Source organism: Thunnus albacares, chromosome 16, assembly GCF_914725855.1.
Source record: "Thunnus albacares chromosome 16, fThuAlb1.1, whole genome shotgun sequence".
Lineage (NCBI taxonomy): Eukaryota > Metazoa > Chordata > Actinopteri > Scombriformes > Scombridae > Thunnus > Thunnus albacares.
The window spans coordinates 24,685,458-24,704,750 of record NC_058121.1 but is presented as its reverse complement, the minus strand read 5'-3'; the positions used below and the strand labels follow the sequence as shown (position 1 = coordinate 24,704,750).

The window sequence follows — 19,293 nt, the reverse complement described above, 5'->3', positions numbered from 1 at the left end:
CTTTTTTTAATCGCTTTTCCAAAACCAAAAACAACAGCAAAATTGCGAGGATCAGATTAAACTGTGTGTTTGTCATGTCTAACGTAAGCTGGAAATGTTGGTAGCCTGGCTAGCTTACTAACTACAGTAGTAACCTAGCATTACTTCCAAAGCAAAACAGCATATTATTGCTTCATTATTATGTGAAGCTAACAGGTTACATTAGCCAGTCCTGGATGCTGCTATATCAGAGTTTGTTGTAACAGTAATAGCTCTGTTTTGCACTTTATTAGATTTAGGGGAGTTTACACTCAAGCAACCTCAGCCAAACGTGTAATTTGAGAAAGCATTACATTAGCCAAACTCATCGGATTGTACTCATGCTCAAAGAACTTTCTCTTGTAAGTGAAACATTGATCGTTTGTAAAATACAAACAATTAAGCAAATATAAACTCCAGGTGTCATCTTTTTGCCAATTCACTGAGCTAATTAGCCAGCTAGGTAGCTACAAGCTGATAAAATTTGGAAGTCCTGACATTTTGGACAACAAAATTGTCAGAATTGTTTTTATTTATTTATGCATGAAATCAAAGACCTATTTTTTCAAAAAATAACTATGAATTTCAATGGTAAATCACAGTTGTAATTATATTCTGTACGAGATAGGAAAACTTGACAGGTGTATCAACAGTAACTGAGGGAGCAGAGCTAAGCATACAGGTAAGAGTGGTATCATCATACAGTTTAGCCTACTTTTGGCACCTTTCCTAAAATCTTTTATGCTTCATTACAATACTAGGCTGTCATCTAACAAATATTAAAAGATAGATGGCAAAAAAAAAATCCAGATCACAGATGATGCTAACTGAGCTGAGCTCTCATCTTGATTAAAAGAGGGTTTGACCTATAGAAAAAAAACAACAAGACTTCCCTCAAAATAACAGCAGAAATGGAGGATTCAGGAAATACATTTATAAAGATGTATCTACAAGCCATCACTCTAACATAAGGAGGGTGGCTGCTGTGAAACGGCCCACTGTGGGAGCTCATTGAGCTGTTATGTTGGATAGAAGCTGTGACTATGCTGTTCATTCAGGCTCCTGTACATTTTACTTTGTTGACATAAAATCATTATTATATAACAATTATATAATCGGCAATCAAAGCTTGTGTGAGTCACATTCTACATTGGCAGACCTGGAAGCTCCATTTGGCAGAGTAACACAGGGTGATTAATATTTGTGGGTAAAACAGCATTTGCGAGTAACTCTTACTTGTTGAAATTTGACTACCAGATGGTCATGGGTGGCTAATGGTTTCAGTACAAAGAATGAATTTAAAAGTCAAATTTTGTTTACAGCTTCAAAACGGACAACACACCTGACAGTGTGGATCATCCTGATGTGATGAGTCACCTAGTGCTACAACTAGGTTTAAACAAAAGGTAAGAAATCTCTGCAACCACTATTTGACCTAGTTCAAATATTTCCACATGCAGGAACTCTCTCTGCCCTTGAAAGATCAAAAGGTGGACATGTGTTTAACACATTGAGGCAAAAAGAGGGCTCAGCTGAAAAAGACATGCTTGGAAAAGTGACATGAAAGTAATTGTGTGCATATGTACGACTGTTGGTACTACTCTGTGTTCAACTCCACCACGAAGGGTGGTAGAGTTACATCTGACTGCTGCAGTAATTCAATTGTTTAAATGTTATTTTGATCACAATGAATATTCCATGTTACAGTGCTTTACTGGTAATTATACAACATGTGCTTAAATGAAAAATCTAAACTCTTTCAAATTAATTTGCTGAACACAGGAAGTGATGAAAATCATTCATCATAGCTCATATTACAGTATACCAATTAATAAAATGTGTTCCTTTTTTATCTTATTTGTATTTTTTGTTTCACTCAACCATAGTGTGTGACACAATGCTGAGGAAACTGTAGCTTTAACTAGCAGCAATTCCACAACTGCTAACGTATTTTAAATTATGATGAATAAAGACTAGCAAGATAAACAGGATGTCAACGTACTACAGAAAAAATAGCATATTTTTATGTTATCGTGAGAAAACTGCAACAACTTTGAGATTTACGTGATTGTTTTACAAAGGGAATTCTTTTCATAGCCTAAAAAATGTAAAACTAATCAGCAACAACCTGAAACGAACACACTGACTGTTTGGTGCTACACGGTTGGTTCATTTTTGTTCATGCTAAACTAGCTTGTTCCACAGATTAAACAAAGCTAGCATCCCACATACTAACATGCAATTTAGCAAACTACTACCAACCCTGAACAATGGATAAACAACAGCAAAACAGCCCCCAATCTTCATACAAACAATCGATAACACACTGAATGGCTGTAGGCTCCAAACTGTCTCTGAAGAGATTACAGCCATAATCACTGCCTAAAATTTCATGCAATGAAGGAAATCCATGCAATACAAAACCTTTCCTGCAGCATGGTACACTGCACAAATACAACGGTTTTTATGTCTCCAGTCATAGTCATAATGCCACAGAATCTGCTAGATAGATGTGTCCACATAAACAATTATGATGTTATAAATCTGTTCTGTTCTTTAAACAGGCGGTTGCTGAGGTATTAACCTTGTAAATGGTGCTTAAATAAGCGCAGATATGTACTGAACTGAATGAAACCATTCAAACCAGCAGCCGACCGAACTTTCTTAGAATCCAAGACTGAACTGATGTCAGAAACAACACTGTAACATCACAGCGATCTGAATAGTGGTGCTATTGCTTAATAAAAAAACCAAAATGAACAAACTAGATAGTGACCGCAATCAAATCAGCAAAGTGATTCATAATTTCCAAATCTACAGCTTAAGATAGGGTCCACTTTAAGTTAAAACAGGGGTAAAATATACCACTACTCCATTGAAACATACACAATATTAATATTTTTCATCAAGCACCACAAAATACATTGTTATTCATGACAAGTGATGATAGAAGCCTGCATCTACTGAAAATAAAGTTGTTTTTTTACTTTCAACAAAATTTGGTTTCTTTTCTAACTCAAATTCTAACAATATGACAAGAATCAGAACCAGAATTTGAGGCTAAACAAAAAAGGCCAAACAAATCACACTGTTATTTGCATAGAAAATTAAAGCAATATTACTCACGTCTCTGTGCAATGTTGCGAAGTTCCTGCTCGATCCTCAAGCAGATGGACTGTGTGAGTTCTTTTGATATTCTCTGGAAAGCATCAAAGTCCTCCACAGTGTACACATGGGTCTCTGCAGGCTCATTGGCGATGGCCTCAAGCTCAGATCTTACAGCGTCCTTAACACCAACCGCAAAAATCTCCACATCGGCGTTCCTCAGCTTGGTGGCCGGCTCCTGGAAGGCGTCTGAAGACTTCCCGTCAGTGATGAGGATGGTAACACGGGGAACATTAGTACGTGCCCCTTTGGAGGACTGAAAGATCTTGTCCCTCACATAGGTCATGGCCCTACCGGTGTTGGTAGAGCCACCTCGGTATGGGAAAGTCCTCACGGCCTTGACCACAGCGCTCAGGTCATGGTGAGTGTTCAGTTGGAACTCGGTGTGGGGGTCCCTGCTGTACTGGACCAAGCTGATCTGGACCTTGTCTGCTCCGATGTCAAAGGTGTTCACCAGCACCTCCAGGAAAGCTCTTACTTTAGCAAAGTTGGCAAGACCAATGCTGTATGAACCATCAACCAGGAGGACGACATCGGCTTGAACATCCACCCCAAGAGAACATTCTAGGTTGGAAAAGCAAAAGGCACAATACAAAGTTGTAATTAATGGTAAAAATATTTTCAAAGACTTATCACTTGAGTCTTTGACCTTGATGAGATGTGTTTGTTGGCAAACTAAAGTCTAGTGGTGATGGAAAAGATTACCATGTTTACAACTTGTAAACATTCACAGTATCAAACACTTCAAGATGGTTGTATGATTGTAGAATTAGTTGTACAAGGGTTATAATAAACTGTGTGTGGTCTATATAGTACTATATCCCTTTAAATTGTGTTAAGTTACTGTGAATGACTTTGTGAATGGCTTTTTCATGTACGTTTGTGTTATTTAGCACCCAATCGAACGAGATCTGACTTTCCATGTTGTAGTTACAACTTGACATGAATTCAACCAACGTGCTTCAACCAAATTCCCAAAATTTAAAGAATTCTGTGTATTTACAAGACTTGAGAAATCGTGTTCTTTAATTCTAATTTCAAGATTTTCCTAATAGGTCAATTTTGGCTTTTCATTCAATTTTGGATACAATGAAGTTTCCTTCCTTACCATGGACATGAAGAGTTGTCAACAAATATATTTATAATGAAAAGGATCCACTACTCGAATGAATTGGGGCAGCAGGTCAATGTAGATAGAAAAATAGTTTTCATTTTGGGAAATAGGCTTATTCGCTTTCTTGCAGAAAGAGGATCAATACCAGACTTGTCTCTGCGTGAAGTATTGGGCTAAAGCTGGGAAGCAATTATCTTAGCTTAGCATGAAGACTGGAAGCAGGGGGAAACAGCTCGCCTAAACCTTACTAACCATCACGCTGTATCTTGTTTGTTTAATCCATATCCAAAATGTACTAAAAAGTCAAAATTGACCCATTTGGAAAGTATTTTTGTACTCACCCACTGACACTTTAACTGGTTCTGTCTTCTGCATGGCTACGACGGGCTCGCTGGGCAACAGGCCCTTCAATGCAAACAGACTGATCTGGTATTCTGTGTCTGGAGAAAGGTCTCTGACCACCACTGAGGTCTGGGTGTGCCCCACATACAGCTCCTGCTGCTTGCTGCCGGCCATCATGGGGATCATCTGCACCTTGTATCCGGTAATGTCGCCGATGGAGGCGTCCCAGGTCACCCGCATGGACTTGGAGGCTGCCTCCAGGACATGGAGGTTAGAGGCTGGCTCAACGACTGAAAAAACCATAGAGACAGAATCAGAATAAATTGCAATTTGCAATCTTCCTGCAGCAGGATAAACAACAATCAGTTTACTTGAACTGTTCCTTTTAAAAACTGTGGGGGTTTTTTTGGTGATGATCTGTAAAAATGGAAAAGTACTACTTTATAACAAATGTCACAGTGCCAGATATTATAAAATAGGACTTATTTTAGATTGATACAACTCTCATATTGGTTTGATAAATACAAAACTTGAGGCAGGAGATGGTTAGATTAGCTTAGCATTAAGGAAACGAGGAAAAACAGCTTCCCTGGTTCTGTTCAAATGTTTATGTACTAACTAAATAAACTAGAAATAATGTGTTAATTGGTGAGCCTAGCTGTTTCCACGTTTCTGGTCGTTATGCTAAGCTAAGCTAATGGATTGCTTCATATTTAACGTCTGATCTTCTCACCCAACTACTGCTTTAAGATCATGTGATAAGGACAATGGAAGACAGTAGATGGCAAACTTCAGAAATGGAACATTTTATCAAGCTTTTTTTTTTTTTTAAATGATAAACTCAGACAATGTATAAAAGTAGTTTTTACCACATCTCACCTTCTTCTCCGCTGGTAAGTAAGCTGAGTTGATCATCCACACCAGCGCACACCTGGGTGATTAGCTCTTTCTGCACATTCTTGATCATATCAAAGTTGGCGACTTTATAGATGTGACTTCTGTAAGGAGTGGAGGCCATTAGCTTCATCTCATCTTGATCAGCCTCATGGATCCCTAAAATGGACCGAGGAAAAAAAATAATCAAAAGGTGTGGTAAGAGCTTTGTACCTGATGCTTTATGAAAAAAGGGAAAATATGATTGTCATTGGCTGCCATATTTAGGGACGTGTATTCATTCTGAACTATGAGTGAATTCATAGAGGCGCTTGTAAAGTCACTGGCATCGTGTTAGGATTACTGTGTCAGTGGTAACAGGTTTATTTGCTCCAGGTCTGTAAATACTGGATGAAATAAGCAATCTATAAATACATGAAGTGAAGCATTTTGTTTTCCACGTTAGCACTTTAAACGTTGTCCAGCTGGATTCACCACCAATGGACAACAAAAAATGCCAAACCTCGACTTTTTTGTTCTGCTCTGGCTGGAAAGTGTGACAGCATGGGCAGTAAATGTGACACTGGTTGGATTCCATTTTAAGACTGGTGAGTTTTACAATCCCATATTCTTCTAACACTTTGACACTCTTACCAAAGCTGCGAATTTCTATAGAATACAGTTTATTTAAAGTACAACTCAGCAAGTGTCTGTGTCAAATGGTGAAAAATGGTATTTTTACTCCGATACTGTACTAAAGCACAGTTTTATTTGAGTATTTTATACTTCAGAGAGGAATATTTTACTCCCAGAGTTCTGATTTTTACATTAATAAGATATGACCATGCAAGATTATAAAATATTTCTCATAATGTCTTTTCTTTCTTCTTCCCTTGTTTATTTATTTCTTTTGCTATGTAATTTTGGCTGCTTTCTTTACTGCTTCCCTCCCTTTTTTTCTTTCATTCCTTTTGTTCTTTCCCTCTTTCATTCTGTCCTTCTTTCCCTCCTCTCTTTCATCAACCAATTTGACACCATGAAAATACCAAAAAACTGGAGATACCCATCAGGTTTTACCATTAAACAAAATTAAACAGCACTCTTCTGCACTATCGTTTAGTAGTGCTAATACTTTTTCTTGTAACTGAGCATGTTTCTTCTGTAGTATTAACAGTGGTTTAAAGTAACTAAGTGTAGTACATTTAGTCAAGTACTGTACTTAAGTAAAATTATGAGTTACTTATACTTAGCTTGGGTATTTCAATCTATGCTACAGCCAAGCTAACAAGAAGCCTGTTTATGTTCCTTTAGGAGAGGTGGATATTTACAGTGTTACTCCTGCAAGAACTAGGAACATATTTCTCTTAGCAGTTTTCTATCAGTGACCTCTTTTTACCGGCAGTAGAAGATGAGCTGTTATTATTATTTAACCACCAGCCCTCTTAACACCATGGCAACAGCACATTTCTGTTTCTCCATCCTAAGTTGGTGGAAAGTCTGACAGTCCCTCCTCAGCGTAAACATACATAAAACTTGCTATCACTCGCTTGTAACGTTAATGATATAGGAATTTAACCGTTTTTCTCTTCTTACGTCATCACAGGCTGCTTTTGTTACTACGACAGTTAAACGCATTAAATACGGATGGAAAATGTAAGATGTGGAATGTAATAAACTTGCTTTGGCTGCGTACCGAGGACAAAGATCTCCACCCCCCTGTTCCTGAGCTGCCTGGCGTAACTCTCCACTGGATCCTCAGATTTGCCATCTGTGATGATCACCAGCACTTTGGGAAAATCCTTCCTGGCACCAGCTGCCTCAGAGAAAGTGTTTTTCAAGAGGTAGTCGAGGGCGTCGCCTGGAGAAACAAGACAGGTTTTACTCAAGTGGGATTAAATGATGCACAGCCAGAAAGTTTCAGTGTACATACATTACAACAGTAGCACAAAAATGCTGATTTGACATTTAAAGTTTGACATTTAAATTTGAAAATATTATGAAAAATTATGTGTCCATTTGTTGCAAAATACCAAATCATAGGGAAAAGTATCAACATTTTAATTTAGGATACTAAACTAATACTAAATACACTGAAACTAACCCAAAGTGATAACAGAAGCAGTGTATAAATCAAACATTTAAGGACATTAACAGTGTACCTGTCATGGAGTCGCCTCCTTTGTACGGCAGTGAACCGATGGCCCGCAGCAGCACCGGTCGCGTCAGGTGTTCATTCAGTCTGAACTCAGTCCGGGCATCGCCGCTGTACTGGACTACGCCCACACGAGTTCTCTCCTCTCCGATCTGAAAGGCTCCGGCCGCCGCTGAGATAAAGTTTCGGATGTATTTAAAGTTCGGCCTGCCCACGCTCCAGGAGCCGTCAACCAAGAATACCACGTCGGCAATGGCACCCACGGAGCATTCTGGGAAAAAAAGTGAGGAGTGAGAAGGAATGGGGGTGAGTTAGAGAGATCAAAAAGTAAAGGAACATGACAATTCAGGAAACATATGAGATTTGATTTTCAAAAGTTTGACCAGCTCTCAAAACTTTTGTGTATTTTTGACCCTTTTAAATATCTAAAGCCAAATATATCAATATCCAAACTATAATATGCATAACATTGAATGAGCATGAATATGTGTACAACTAACTTTAAGTCACATTAAAAAACAAATTTTAATGTTCACAATATGTGGAGGAAACGGGGAAAATAGTTTAATAAAATCAGAATGTGAGGGCCAGATGTAGTCACGCTTTTTTTTTAAATATCTCCCCATTTGCAAAGTGAAGGACGACATCTACGAGAAATTATGTAACAATAACAAAAATACTGTAACGGTTAAGTCACATCTCACTTCAGCCAAGAACAGCCTTTTTAAACTATTCAAGATCTTCACCTAATTTAACCAAAATCTCAAATAGTGGGCAGGGCCTTACTTACTTCAACCAAAGAGAGAAGTGGGTCTTTATTTAAGACAGACCTTTGTTTCGATTTTAAAAGTTTTATATTTGATGATATTTTTGTAAGAGGTTTTCTTGTTTCCTGGTTTGCTCCTGATTGTTGTGTAAGTTCATTGTTGCTGCTGTTTGCTCTCAATGAAATTCCTACAAAGGTTTCGTATTAAAAGCCTTTCAAGGGTTCAGGGAGCAGAATCCTTTCCTTAGCCTGGTTACAGACCACTGAATCAGTAGGCAGGAATAAGAACGGGGATGTCATCTTTCTAGTTAGCATGGTAGCTAGCATGCTACCTAGCAACAGCCATGAAAAATAGAGACAGAAAAATGGCAACAAAATTGTGGACAAGCAAAGATTTTGACTTTTCAACATGCTAATTAACTGCTTCTAGCGACTGCTACTGTGGCGTATACGTTAGTCGCTACTACTTTAGCTTTTTCTCACTATTATTTGAGTGCCGATTTTTATTTGAAAATTTATCACAGCGTGAAACTAACTACGCCTTAAAGAGTAACTTAACATCAGGCTGAAAAGCAGTGTTTCACCGCCCTCTCTGGGTGAAAGAGAAGAAATGTGCTCTGTTACACCTGTAGCCACACCCAGCAGTGATGTCATGGTGTACTGACACACCCCCAGAGTACACTTCTACATCACAGGAGGGAGGTCAACAAAAACAAGATTTTTCAGGGATGTTGTTGCTCTTTAATGATGCTGTAGTTGCCAAACTGGGATATAATTGGAATAATGAACTGATGAACAATATCTAGCGTTTTGCAGAAACTTCCTATTTAAATGTAGTAACAGGTTTTACTCTTATTTCCTAAAACCACAACTTTTGCCAAATCTGCACAAAGTAACTCTGGGTTTACACCTCATTATTTCATGGACTTCTGGATTCTTTTCATTGTTTAGTCTTCAAACTGTACTGCTGTGGGTAGAAGTACAGGACTCTCTGCACTACCCTGCTTTCTAGGAGCCTCCTCGTGACTCTCCTCTCGACTCTCCTCTCATGAAAAGAAGGAAAAATCAGCACAAGCTCGTCATCATCTGCAGAACTGAGCCAGGCAGCAGCAGCAGCGCTCTTGTAAATCAGCATCTGTAATGGTTTCCACTTCTCTCAGCACTTAAGGGCTGGGCTCCTCTCAGCTCAGCTCCCTTAGCTCCAACAGCAGTCTCATTCCCCACCTACGACCCCCACACTGAGCATGTGCAGATTCCTCCACATTGGCATAATTGGCCGGCAGGGGACCAAACGGATGACAGAATACTTCAGAGATTTATGGGGGCCTCATTTTGATTATTGCTATACAATGGGGTGTTGTGTGGTAGGAGCCTCCCTTCGCTGCTGAGCTCACACTGATGGATGACGCCCAGCAGTGAAGAAAAAAGTTCGAGAACAAAAAGTGGAAAAGTCGAGGAGGTATGGCGGCGATTTGAATGATTGCGACTCATTATCTTAGCTGAAACCTGATCATTAAATTCTTATTTAAAATAAACGAACAAAGGACTTACTGACTGAGTCTGAAGGGTCTGGTTTCCTGGGAGGTGGTCTGCCACTTTCAACTGTAAAAAAAAAACAATACAGTTATGTTATTATGAAAGTTAGGGACAATTTATCCTCTAAAAAAAACCCATCTCTTTCATTTAATGTCATTTTCTGTCAGTGACTGTCCCTGTTTCTTTTCAACAGATGGCAGACCTCTCAAATTGGAACAGATCTTGTTTTTTCCATACATGAGATATATTTTCTCATCTGAGGGTTACTTGTGCAACGTTTCCTCCTCGTTGATACAATGGACATGCAAAATGAGCTCCCAAATGATGACGGGCTGATGTCATCATTTCTGACAGATTTCCAGGGAATCTCCGGAGCTACGGAGGGTTTCTCAGATCATCGTAATGCAGCGGTACCAAGCAGGCGTCCCCACCAAAATGCTGCCATCCATCTACTGCAGTAACGGCTCATTTTCTATACATTTTACCATCATGTCTTGTCTTTTCTTTTGTCAGTTAGATTATTAAAAGCATTGCCGTCTTATGCTGTTTTCACCAACTAAATCTGTTGTTCCCAACATTTTTTGCTTGTGATCCCTTAAAATGAAGCCAGTTATGATCCCTTAATATGGACATGAATTGTTAGCAGTTCAATCAAAGAATGATTTTTTTTTCCTTTGAAAGTTATATTTAACTTGGGGCCCCATGGGAGGTGATTATTTTGCAAACACCTTTAAAAGTCATGTTGGATGACTTTGTACTATGTCTGTTTGCAGTTGTCTCTATTTTATATATTGTAGGCAATAAACCTCCCAACTGACTGTCAAATCAACGGATTGATATTTGAATTTCATTCTTGACCCTGAAAACAGCAGTTGAGAAAAAATTTCACCACAAGAATCATATCACATGATCTTTAAGAGCCAATTAAGGTTGTCCAGTTATCATTGAAATGTGGACGTTCAAACTTCCAATTTTTTGAGGACTTTCCATGTTGTTGACCCATTTTTTGGTTAACATTTAATACAGCTGAAGTCTGACGATGGCTCTCTTCAAATGTTTTTAAAATTTGAATTTAAAATGATAAATGTTTTCTGTCTCCACACTAAGCTGAAAAATGGCTTAACCAATTTTTAATTAGATGTCGGTCAATCAGGGTTCAGTTTTTTGAGAATTTAAGTCTTCTTAAGGCCTGGTCACACCAGAGAATGGCATAGCAAAAGTAATCCACACTCCTTAGGAAGCTAGCGAGCTAACCGCTAGTCTGTCACAAAGACGTATTTGTATTATCAACTCCTGTCTCATTAGCGTCTGTACAGCATGTCTCTTTTGTGGAGCAGTTTATACTACAATAGAGAAGGTTAAATAAACATGGATGGCACTCTGCTCCCTCACAGGCCCACACTGTCAAGACTGGTTGCTTTTGGGCAGTGGCAAATTTACAACACAAAAACTTTGTGTAGATTTTCTTCACCCCCACATGCGAATCCACAGATCGTTTTAAAATATCATGGTGATTTTTGCCGTGAAATTTCACACTTTTGTTTTAAATGCTGGTGTTACTTTCATTAAAAAAATCCTTCAGCTGTCTTACAATCCGGTTTAGTTTTTTGACCGGAGCAGGTCGAGGTGTCTTCCTGCCAAACCTGACCAGCTGCAGACAAATTTTACTAGCATTTGGTTGGAGGTCTGGTGCTAATTTACACATAAACACACACACATTGAGGGACATGGTGACTCACTTGTGATCTGGCCGGAAATGGGCAGACTCTCCTCTGATCCAATGTATGCAGATATCGTTACGGTATAATCCACATCTGGACTCAGGTCTGAGATGGCGGTCTTAGTCGCAGACGCAGGCAGATTAAATTCTTTTGTTGGTTCTTCTACAAGAATGCAAAAAGTCAGAGGGAAGCCATTAGGAAACTATTGCATTACTTCATTTCTCCAAGAGTCACAACAGGGCTTCAGAAAAACCTGATTCCAACTGTTGACCCGAGGACTGAAAGAGACGTGTAAGCAAGAACAGTATGAATTAATTTAATAAAAACTTTCCGCATTACTATGAACCAAAACATATTATTTTAACCCTGAAATCCCTCCAATTCCTCCATTAAGTCAAGAGTAATTATTCCTTAAAAATATCATTTTCAAATATTAAGGGTTTACATCAGATGGGTTAAAGGTATTTATTCATGTAGGCTCCATTAATTCAGGAATTTTTAACGACTTGTGCGCAAGTTACCATGGTAATGAGTCATTAATGTAAAAAGACCCATGAAATTTAGATTTAAATAACTCCTTATACCATCAGTTGTACTCACAATTAGTAATATTTTGTTATTTTTTGTTTATTTATTGATAAAAATAAATGTAATGAATTGCCTTTATAGTTCAAAAGACACTAACTAGCTTTAAAGTTAGAAATAAAGGAAGATAGAGGTGATTATATCACCCTCAAAGTTTCATTACATTAAAGCAAGCAGGCAAACATTTAAAGAACAACATTTTGGTAAATATGCTTATTCATGGTTAGCGTTGTTTAGCTTAAACACTGGAAGCAGGGGAAAACAGTTAGCCTGTCAAAAGTTAGAGAATAAACTAAGCTTAATTAACACACTTAATTACATACACACGTAAAATTAGTGTTTTAGTTAGTATTCATTAAGCTAATCTAATCTAACCAACGTTATTTGGTCATTTAGTCTAATGTTGTTGGCGTAACGTTACAGTATGTAATTTGAGGTATATTTTGAAGTTTGTTAAATGTAATTTTAATTCTGTTTAAATTAATAAACAGCATTTCATATGTCATGTCAGATACAATCATTCCTCAATCTAAACGAGTCAAACTGTATATTAGCAAGCTAACGTTAGTGCTGTCAGTTAGCTGACAATACGTAACAGTTACACCTGGAAGTTAGACAGTGTAAATAATAAGGGACAACTAATCTCTACATAAGAACTAGTTTGTTTTAAGTTAAATATGCGTAAACCTCCACTTAGTAAACACTTTATAATTAGCTTAAGTTTGAACTTACAAACTGTTGGCGCTAACTGGCTCCTGGTTTTATCGTGTTGCAGAATGAAAGGGTTTTTCCCAAACTATTTCCACAAAGTTGGAAGCACACTATTGTCTAAAATACATGCTGTATCATTAAAGACACAGTGAAACAAAACATACATTTTACAGGTTCTAGTGCATTATTATTAATTTATCTCCTGTTAGATGCTAAATATGTGTCAACAAATAATTTTTGACTATTTTTACATCAAAATGTCTCTTTTACCACTTTCTTTTTGTCTAAAATGTAACAATATTCATCTTGATTCCCATTTGTAAATAACATTCACGCCAATTTCCAAGTCATAATTACGACTGGTAAACTGACTTTTCTGAAAGCTCAGATATATCCGACTTGACACTTCATAACATGGAAGTGCCAGAAAATCAAGCAAGCAGGAACACCTCATGTAAACCAAACCCAGTGAGCACCAACCATCATTTCAATGCTGATTTCTAGTTGAAAACTGGGTGATATTTGGTCTGAAACTTCTTTACACCCCTCTTTTTTCCAACATCAACATGTCACAAAACACAAATTTGTTTAATCATTTTGATACTTTGTTCAGTTGTAGCTTCAAAGAAAGACGCTATTGATTAGTATGAAGTTATTTCTCCAAAGTCATATTGCACTGATTGGTTAAATGTGGTCTACACAAAAACGTAATTGCAACACATTTAACATTAATACTTCATATAAAATGTCATAAATATGGATCTATATAGTAGGAGTGGAGTCAAATATGGTATTAGGAAAAGCACAAATAGAGGGCTTTTACAGTATTTTTTTTGTACAAATATTTTAAAAACTGTTTGTTTTTAGGAAGAAAAAAAAACATGTCAAATAACTTTCTGTGTACCGGAGGTATAAATAGCTGCAGGTCTGTGTGTCTGGTACAGCTGAGTTTTGGCTGGGTGGTCAGCGTAGTTGTACATGGTCTGGAAGACTAGGGTTTGAAAGCTGGCGTGGGAAACCTCCTTCGCCAGACCATATTTCACCAGGATTTGCGATCGTGACATCTTTCATCCTCTACAATGTGCAAATAATAGCCTATCGTCATTTTGGAGCCTAAACTAAAAAAAACACATCCAGATTTCTCAGTTGAAAGCCAGTATTACAAATCCTGGTGAAATATGGTCTAAATGTGAAAGTTTAATCGATGTCTTCAAATAGAAGACAGTGAAAAAAACTTTTAAACCTGTTTTGAATGTCTTTTCACCGATGACCATAGCCATTGTTTAAATGTCTTTTCAATGGGAAAATGCTCACTGAGTAGTCATTCATGGTGATTAAACCCAAAATTTGATTGATATGATGTTATGTTATCAGTGCACAGTATTTTTAACCTTCACTTGGCCAACTGTGCAATGATACAACCGTCCTGAGTTGTCGGAAGATGGGAACGCTTACAAGGCATAAACATTATTATATATATACAATATTTCTCATCTTTTCCATTCATCCCATATGATGTGAATGTGGCATAAAGCCCTGCCAACATGTTCCATTTCACTTGGAAATACATCATGTTACTGAAGCTAAAGCTGCTCTAATTTCTAATTTCACTGTGACTTTAATATATCAATTTCAAACCTCATTGGTATAAAGGGGCCTAGAAACCATGAAAAAATTACAAGGCCACAAGTGCACAAAATTATGTCCAACGAAAGTGGTCCAAAAGTCTGACTTTCCCATTCAAGTAAATGGGTAAAGTGGTCTCACACGTTTGGACCCTACGGTATACTTTTGGCCATATAATTTAGCTTTAGAAACGTCCCCATTTGTATATTTAACTTCAATGGTGATTTTTCAGCTTTAGTAAAATTAAGTTTAAGTAATTTTGAGTTAAGTGTTAAGGCAGCTGATTTCAAAACCATCTAAGCTGTTAAATGAATGCTGGCGGATGTCACATCTACACTCCTGAGTTAAACCAACACTGACAATTTTCCATGGGAGTGTTGGTTGAATTGGCAGCTGACGATTACACTTATCCAAACATAATGTTTTTCCTTTTTTCCCCTCCGCTTTTATCATTAGCGCTCCGGGAGCCAAACATGTGTCTGCAGACATCTTCAGATAATTGCAGGGATTGTTGAGTCTTGCCGGGCAGAGTGATGTCTCGGAGAGTTTATGGCACTCGTAATGTTATGAGCTCGGCAGGACAGAACTCGCAGGTTTAATGAGCACCCACCTGTGTCTGAGGTCACTTGTATTCTGTAGCCCTGTATCCTCGACTGTGGTCTGGTCCAGATCATTTGCACTGTGTTTTCATTTAAAATCTTAAACCTCAAATCTGATGGAGGGTCGACTGTGAAGAGAAAATGTAAACACAGTTAATCCTGCAGTTTTAGGAGGTGGATGTATTATATTGTTGATAATAGAAGGATTATCCCCAACAGTCAACACTTCCAGGATGAAGTTAGACAAGTTCACTGTTGGAGCAAACAACACAAGACAAAACCAAACTACAGATGTGAGGGAGGCCATTTTGGAGGAAAAAAAAAAAATGACCTCGGTTTGAGCTCGTGTGGCCAGTGGCCACAGTCAACAACTCAAGCAACAACAAACTGACAACAAAAACACAACAAAACAACACGACACTACCTTCTACATTCAAGAAGGAAACACAAACAGGGCAGGAATTTTGGTTGTAACCGTGTCTATGGAAACAAAGAAAGGCCAATTTGAATTTTATAAGCAACTAAATACCCACTTGCAAAATTTAACCACTACTGAGTACTTAATGAAATTTAAATACCAATGAATTTATAGCATTGAAATATTTTACCTTGAAAACCATCTATGTAATCTGAGGCAGTTTTAATTCCCGTTATGAATTTTTTTTATTTGAATTTTTGTGCTTTAAATCATTGGATTTCTTGTGTTCAGTATTTTTAGTAAAGATTGTATTCACATTTCCCAGACTGAACTGGTCATTTTTGGATATAAAAATCAAATCGTAAGAAGTCAAATCCAAAAAAATGACGTTGCTCATTTTGGGTTGGTGAAAGCCAAACAGGATGTCAAACTCAAATTGGGGTTACTAAGAATAATCAATCTTTATGGAGCCTTAATGGAATTGATCAAACCTCTGTCCGATCAGGTTTTGATCTCTTAGTAACGAAACCCAAGAAAGCAACTTAATTTATTTATTTATTTATTTATTTATTTTTTTAAATTTGGTAATCTGAAAATGTCCAGTGAAATCTGAGCAATTTAATCTCAGTTTCTTAATAATGGACGATTTAATTTTCTGTCTGAATTTTTAAAAAAAACAAAAAACAAACATTAAAAAAAAATCTGGAATTTCAGATAAATGGTTTTCAAAGTAAAGAAATGAAATGCTGTAAACTTATTGGTGTTTAAATTTCATTTGTATGCATTTGTAGATACATTTCAAATTCAGGTAGTAAGTCGCTTGTAAAAATCTCAATTATTTCGTCATTTCTTTGCTTCCATACAGGTGACTTTGACAGATAACCAGCAGGTTTTTAAAGTTTCCCGCCCTGTTAACAAACTACAACATGGACCGGCTGAAATCCATCAGATTGTCCATGACCTCAATCCAACTCATGATGTTGAATTGACAAAAATACACAAATCTGATTATATTCTGCATTATTGATTATACAATGGATAAAGATCTGATTGATCACTTTCACCGTCTCCATTGCAAACCTCATAAAAGAATACACCGTGCCACTCAAGACACGTGTACGTCTTTTTTCTTCTCACTTTTCCCAAAAATCTACACCAGAGGTTCTTAAAATATTTCATCTCCAGACCCAAAGTGTTTCTAGGACTTGTTATCACAGAGTCTTTCTTCTACTTTTAGCAAAAACAAATCACCATCTAGTTAAAACAACCAGAATTGTTGTAGGAATCTGGACCATAGTTTAAGAACCGCTGGTCTTTGTGACTTAAACTAACAAACAGGATAAAAGTGCACACAGATTAAAGTTCAGATCGTGATCTCTGACATGGAGGGTCATGCATGTGTACATGAAAAGTTGTTAACAACAACTTGGGGCAACGGGCAAAAAGTTTCCATGTACACGAGGGGGGCCACAGGTTATGTGTCTATTTTTAATATTTTAAAATGATATTCTTCAGGTTGGGGTGAAAAACTAGATCATAGACGAACGCAAATAAAAATGTTGCCTACCTGAATATCTAGCTTGCTATAATAGTATAATGCACAGACATCTTTTATGTTTTTAAGCTTGATAAGTGTAGAAAATACCTTTAAATTTAAACAAATTAAAGTAGCTTAATAATGAGATGAGTTAAAGTATGTAACTAACAAGCCTGGTTCAGATGCAACTAACGAGGTCTGTTCACAAAATTTAAAATAAAAGTGTTTCTCCAACAAGAAAGGACGACCTAAAGAGATGTCACGACACCTGCGTTGAATTCTCAAACTCTTCTACAAGAAATTAGCTGTGGGAAATAACACTACATCTGGTTTTTGGTACCAGATACCAGAAATAAGCTGTCTATGAATAGGTTTAACACTAAATGAAACATTGAGTATTTCATTTTGCTATTGTCTGTTAATTACTTAATCATATAAAATGTATGTGTTCACAATCTGGAACTAAAAAGACAGTTTATCTACTCTTTCATAATAAAGACTTAGTATTGCCATAGTTTTTAAGTATAAGTATTTATCCAGAGTACTGGATGTTTTCAAGTTTTAGAGACTTTTCTTTCTTTATGAATTTATTCAAAATCTTTAACCAAACTTTCACTCGCCTGAGTGAGACATTATCTAACATTCTCGTGTAACAAACAGGTGGAAACGTTGCATCCAATTCTTAATCTTTTCATGCTGGAGAAACGTTTTCTTCACATATTGGCAGCAAGTAATCTGAGCTCCAGAGTTTGTTCTGATTTCATGAAACAGCTGCACGGATTCGCCGGAAGAACTGCGGAAACACAAATTACTCAAAGATACATAAAGTAGATAAATCATATCACAGATGATCTAGCTAGAGTTTAAAGACACGTTCTCTACGCCTCTGTTTCTTACTAGACCACCAACCGGTATATCTGTTATTGTTGGAGTGAAGAATATCATTATAAAATATCGTCGTAAAGCCGAGACTCATGTCCAGTTGACCTGTTCAAGGCTTGACCGGGAAGGTTACAGAACGGCAAAAATGGAGGAACTACCAACCTGGTGAGTCAATTCACGGGTTGCGGGGAGCTGCTTCTGTTTCCAAACGGCCATAAAATAAAACTACCCAAAAAAAAACTTCTCATCCAACACACACACTCAAGCACACACACACACACACACATCATCCTCTCCTCACATCCAAGGCTTTCAAGCTTTTCTTTGTGGCTTTTGTCATCTGCTTTTATTTGCTTCTTTTTTTTTTTTTTTTTTTTTCACTTAAAACGTGAAAGTTTAAAGCAGAGCCGTTCCTGTCCAGAGTCTTTTTCTCTTCAAGGTGTTTGAGCCTTTCAATCTGGCCCCGACATGTCAAACTATTCCAAACGGTAGAATATATACGACCCTGTTAAGATCTCGTGACCTCTGGAAAGGCAGCGAGGGCCCCAGCTGGGACATTAAAGGGGGGTCACAGGAGGTCAGAGAAGAGAGAGAAGGATTCTCCCTCTACGGTCCAATCGGTTTTTACTGCACTCTCCTTTTTTTTTTTTTTTTTTTGTTATTTTTGAGAGAATATCCAGAGGCTCAGAGGAGCAGATTTTCTCCTCTCCTCAACCTTTAAAATCTCTGGAAAATAATGTGATACTCATATTTTGTCTTTCCGTTCCATCAGGAGAAAGGACGTAGGGAGGAAACTTGGCCACGTGCCGTCTGGGCTTTTTCCTTTTTTCTTCTTCTTCTTCTTTTTTTTTTTTTTTTTTTTTTTTTTTTGAAACAGGAGAAATGTAGGCTACAGTATAGATTATAGGAGAGTTTGAGCAAGGGCCCCTCCTAGTGCAAAAAAGATCAAACTACATCTGTCTGCAGATGAAAAGATGCCCTACTTATCCAACAGACGGAGATTTATTTCAGCTCTACAGCCTCACATGGGATGCAGTAGAGGCTAAAATACATACTTTTTTCTTGTTTTTATCACTTAAATATAATTTTTAAGATCGTTCACTGTATTTCAAGACTCATATAAGTGAATCTGTGGCATAAAAGAAGCATAAAACTGCTTAAAGTCCTTTACTTTTAAGGAGAAAAGCAAAATAATGAAGCTTTTCTTCATAGCGGTTGCACCTGGAGACCATATTTTAACATACTTTC

General features: G+C 37.4%; 1 protein-coding gene and 1 long non-coding RNA gene across 5 annotated transcripts in view; one reads left to right on the top strand and one right to left on the bottom strand.

Annotated features, from left to right (window-relative positions):
* The window catches only part of col12a1b (collagen, type XII, alpha 1b), a 152,528-nt gene that overhangs the window by 131,654 nt on the left and 1,581 nt on the right, over positions 1 to 19,293 (bottom strand). For all 4 annotated transcript variants that reach the window (XM_044376184.1, XM_044376185.1, XM_044376187.1 and 1 more), the window contains exons 3-10: positions 15,220 to 15,336; positions 11,706 to 11,849; positions 9,982 to 10,032; positions 7,672 to 7,935; positions 7,206 to 7,370; positions 5,519 to 5,692; positions 4,639 to 4,929; positions 3,145 to 3,747 (exon numbers count right to left, since the gene is read on the bottom strand). In XM_044376184.1, the coding sequence (XP_044232119.1) occupies positions 3,145 to 3,747; positions 4,639 to 4,929; positions 5,519 to 5,692; positions 7,206 to 7,370; positions 7,672 to 7,935; positions 9,982 to 10,032; positions 11,706 to 11,849; positions 15,220 to 15,336 (1,809 nt within the window). The remainder of the gene's footprint in view (positions 1 to 3,144; positions 3,748 to 4,638; positions 4,930 to 5,518; positions 5,693 to 7,205; positions 7,371 to 7,671; positions 7,936 to 9,981; positions 10,033 to 11,705; positions 11,850 to 15,219; positions 15,337 to 19,293) is intronic.
* LOC122999347 lies at positions 435 to 4,876 on the top strand. Its single transcript, XR_006407695.1, has 3 exons — positions 435 to 700; positions 1,341 to 1,424; positions 4,790 to 4,876. It is a non-coding gene; the product is annotated as an uncharacterized LOC122999347 (long non-coding RNA).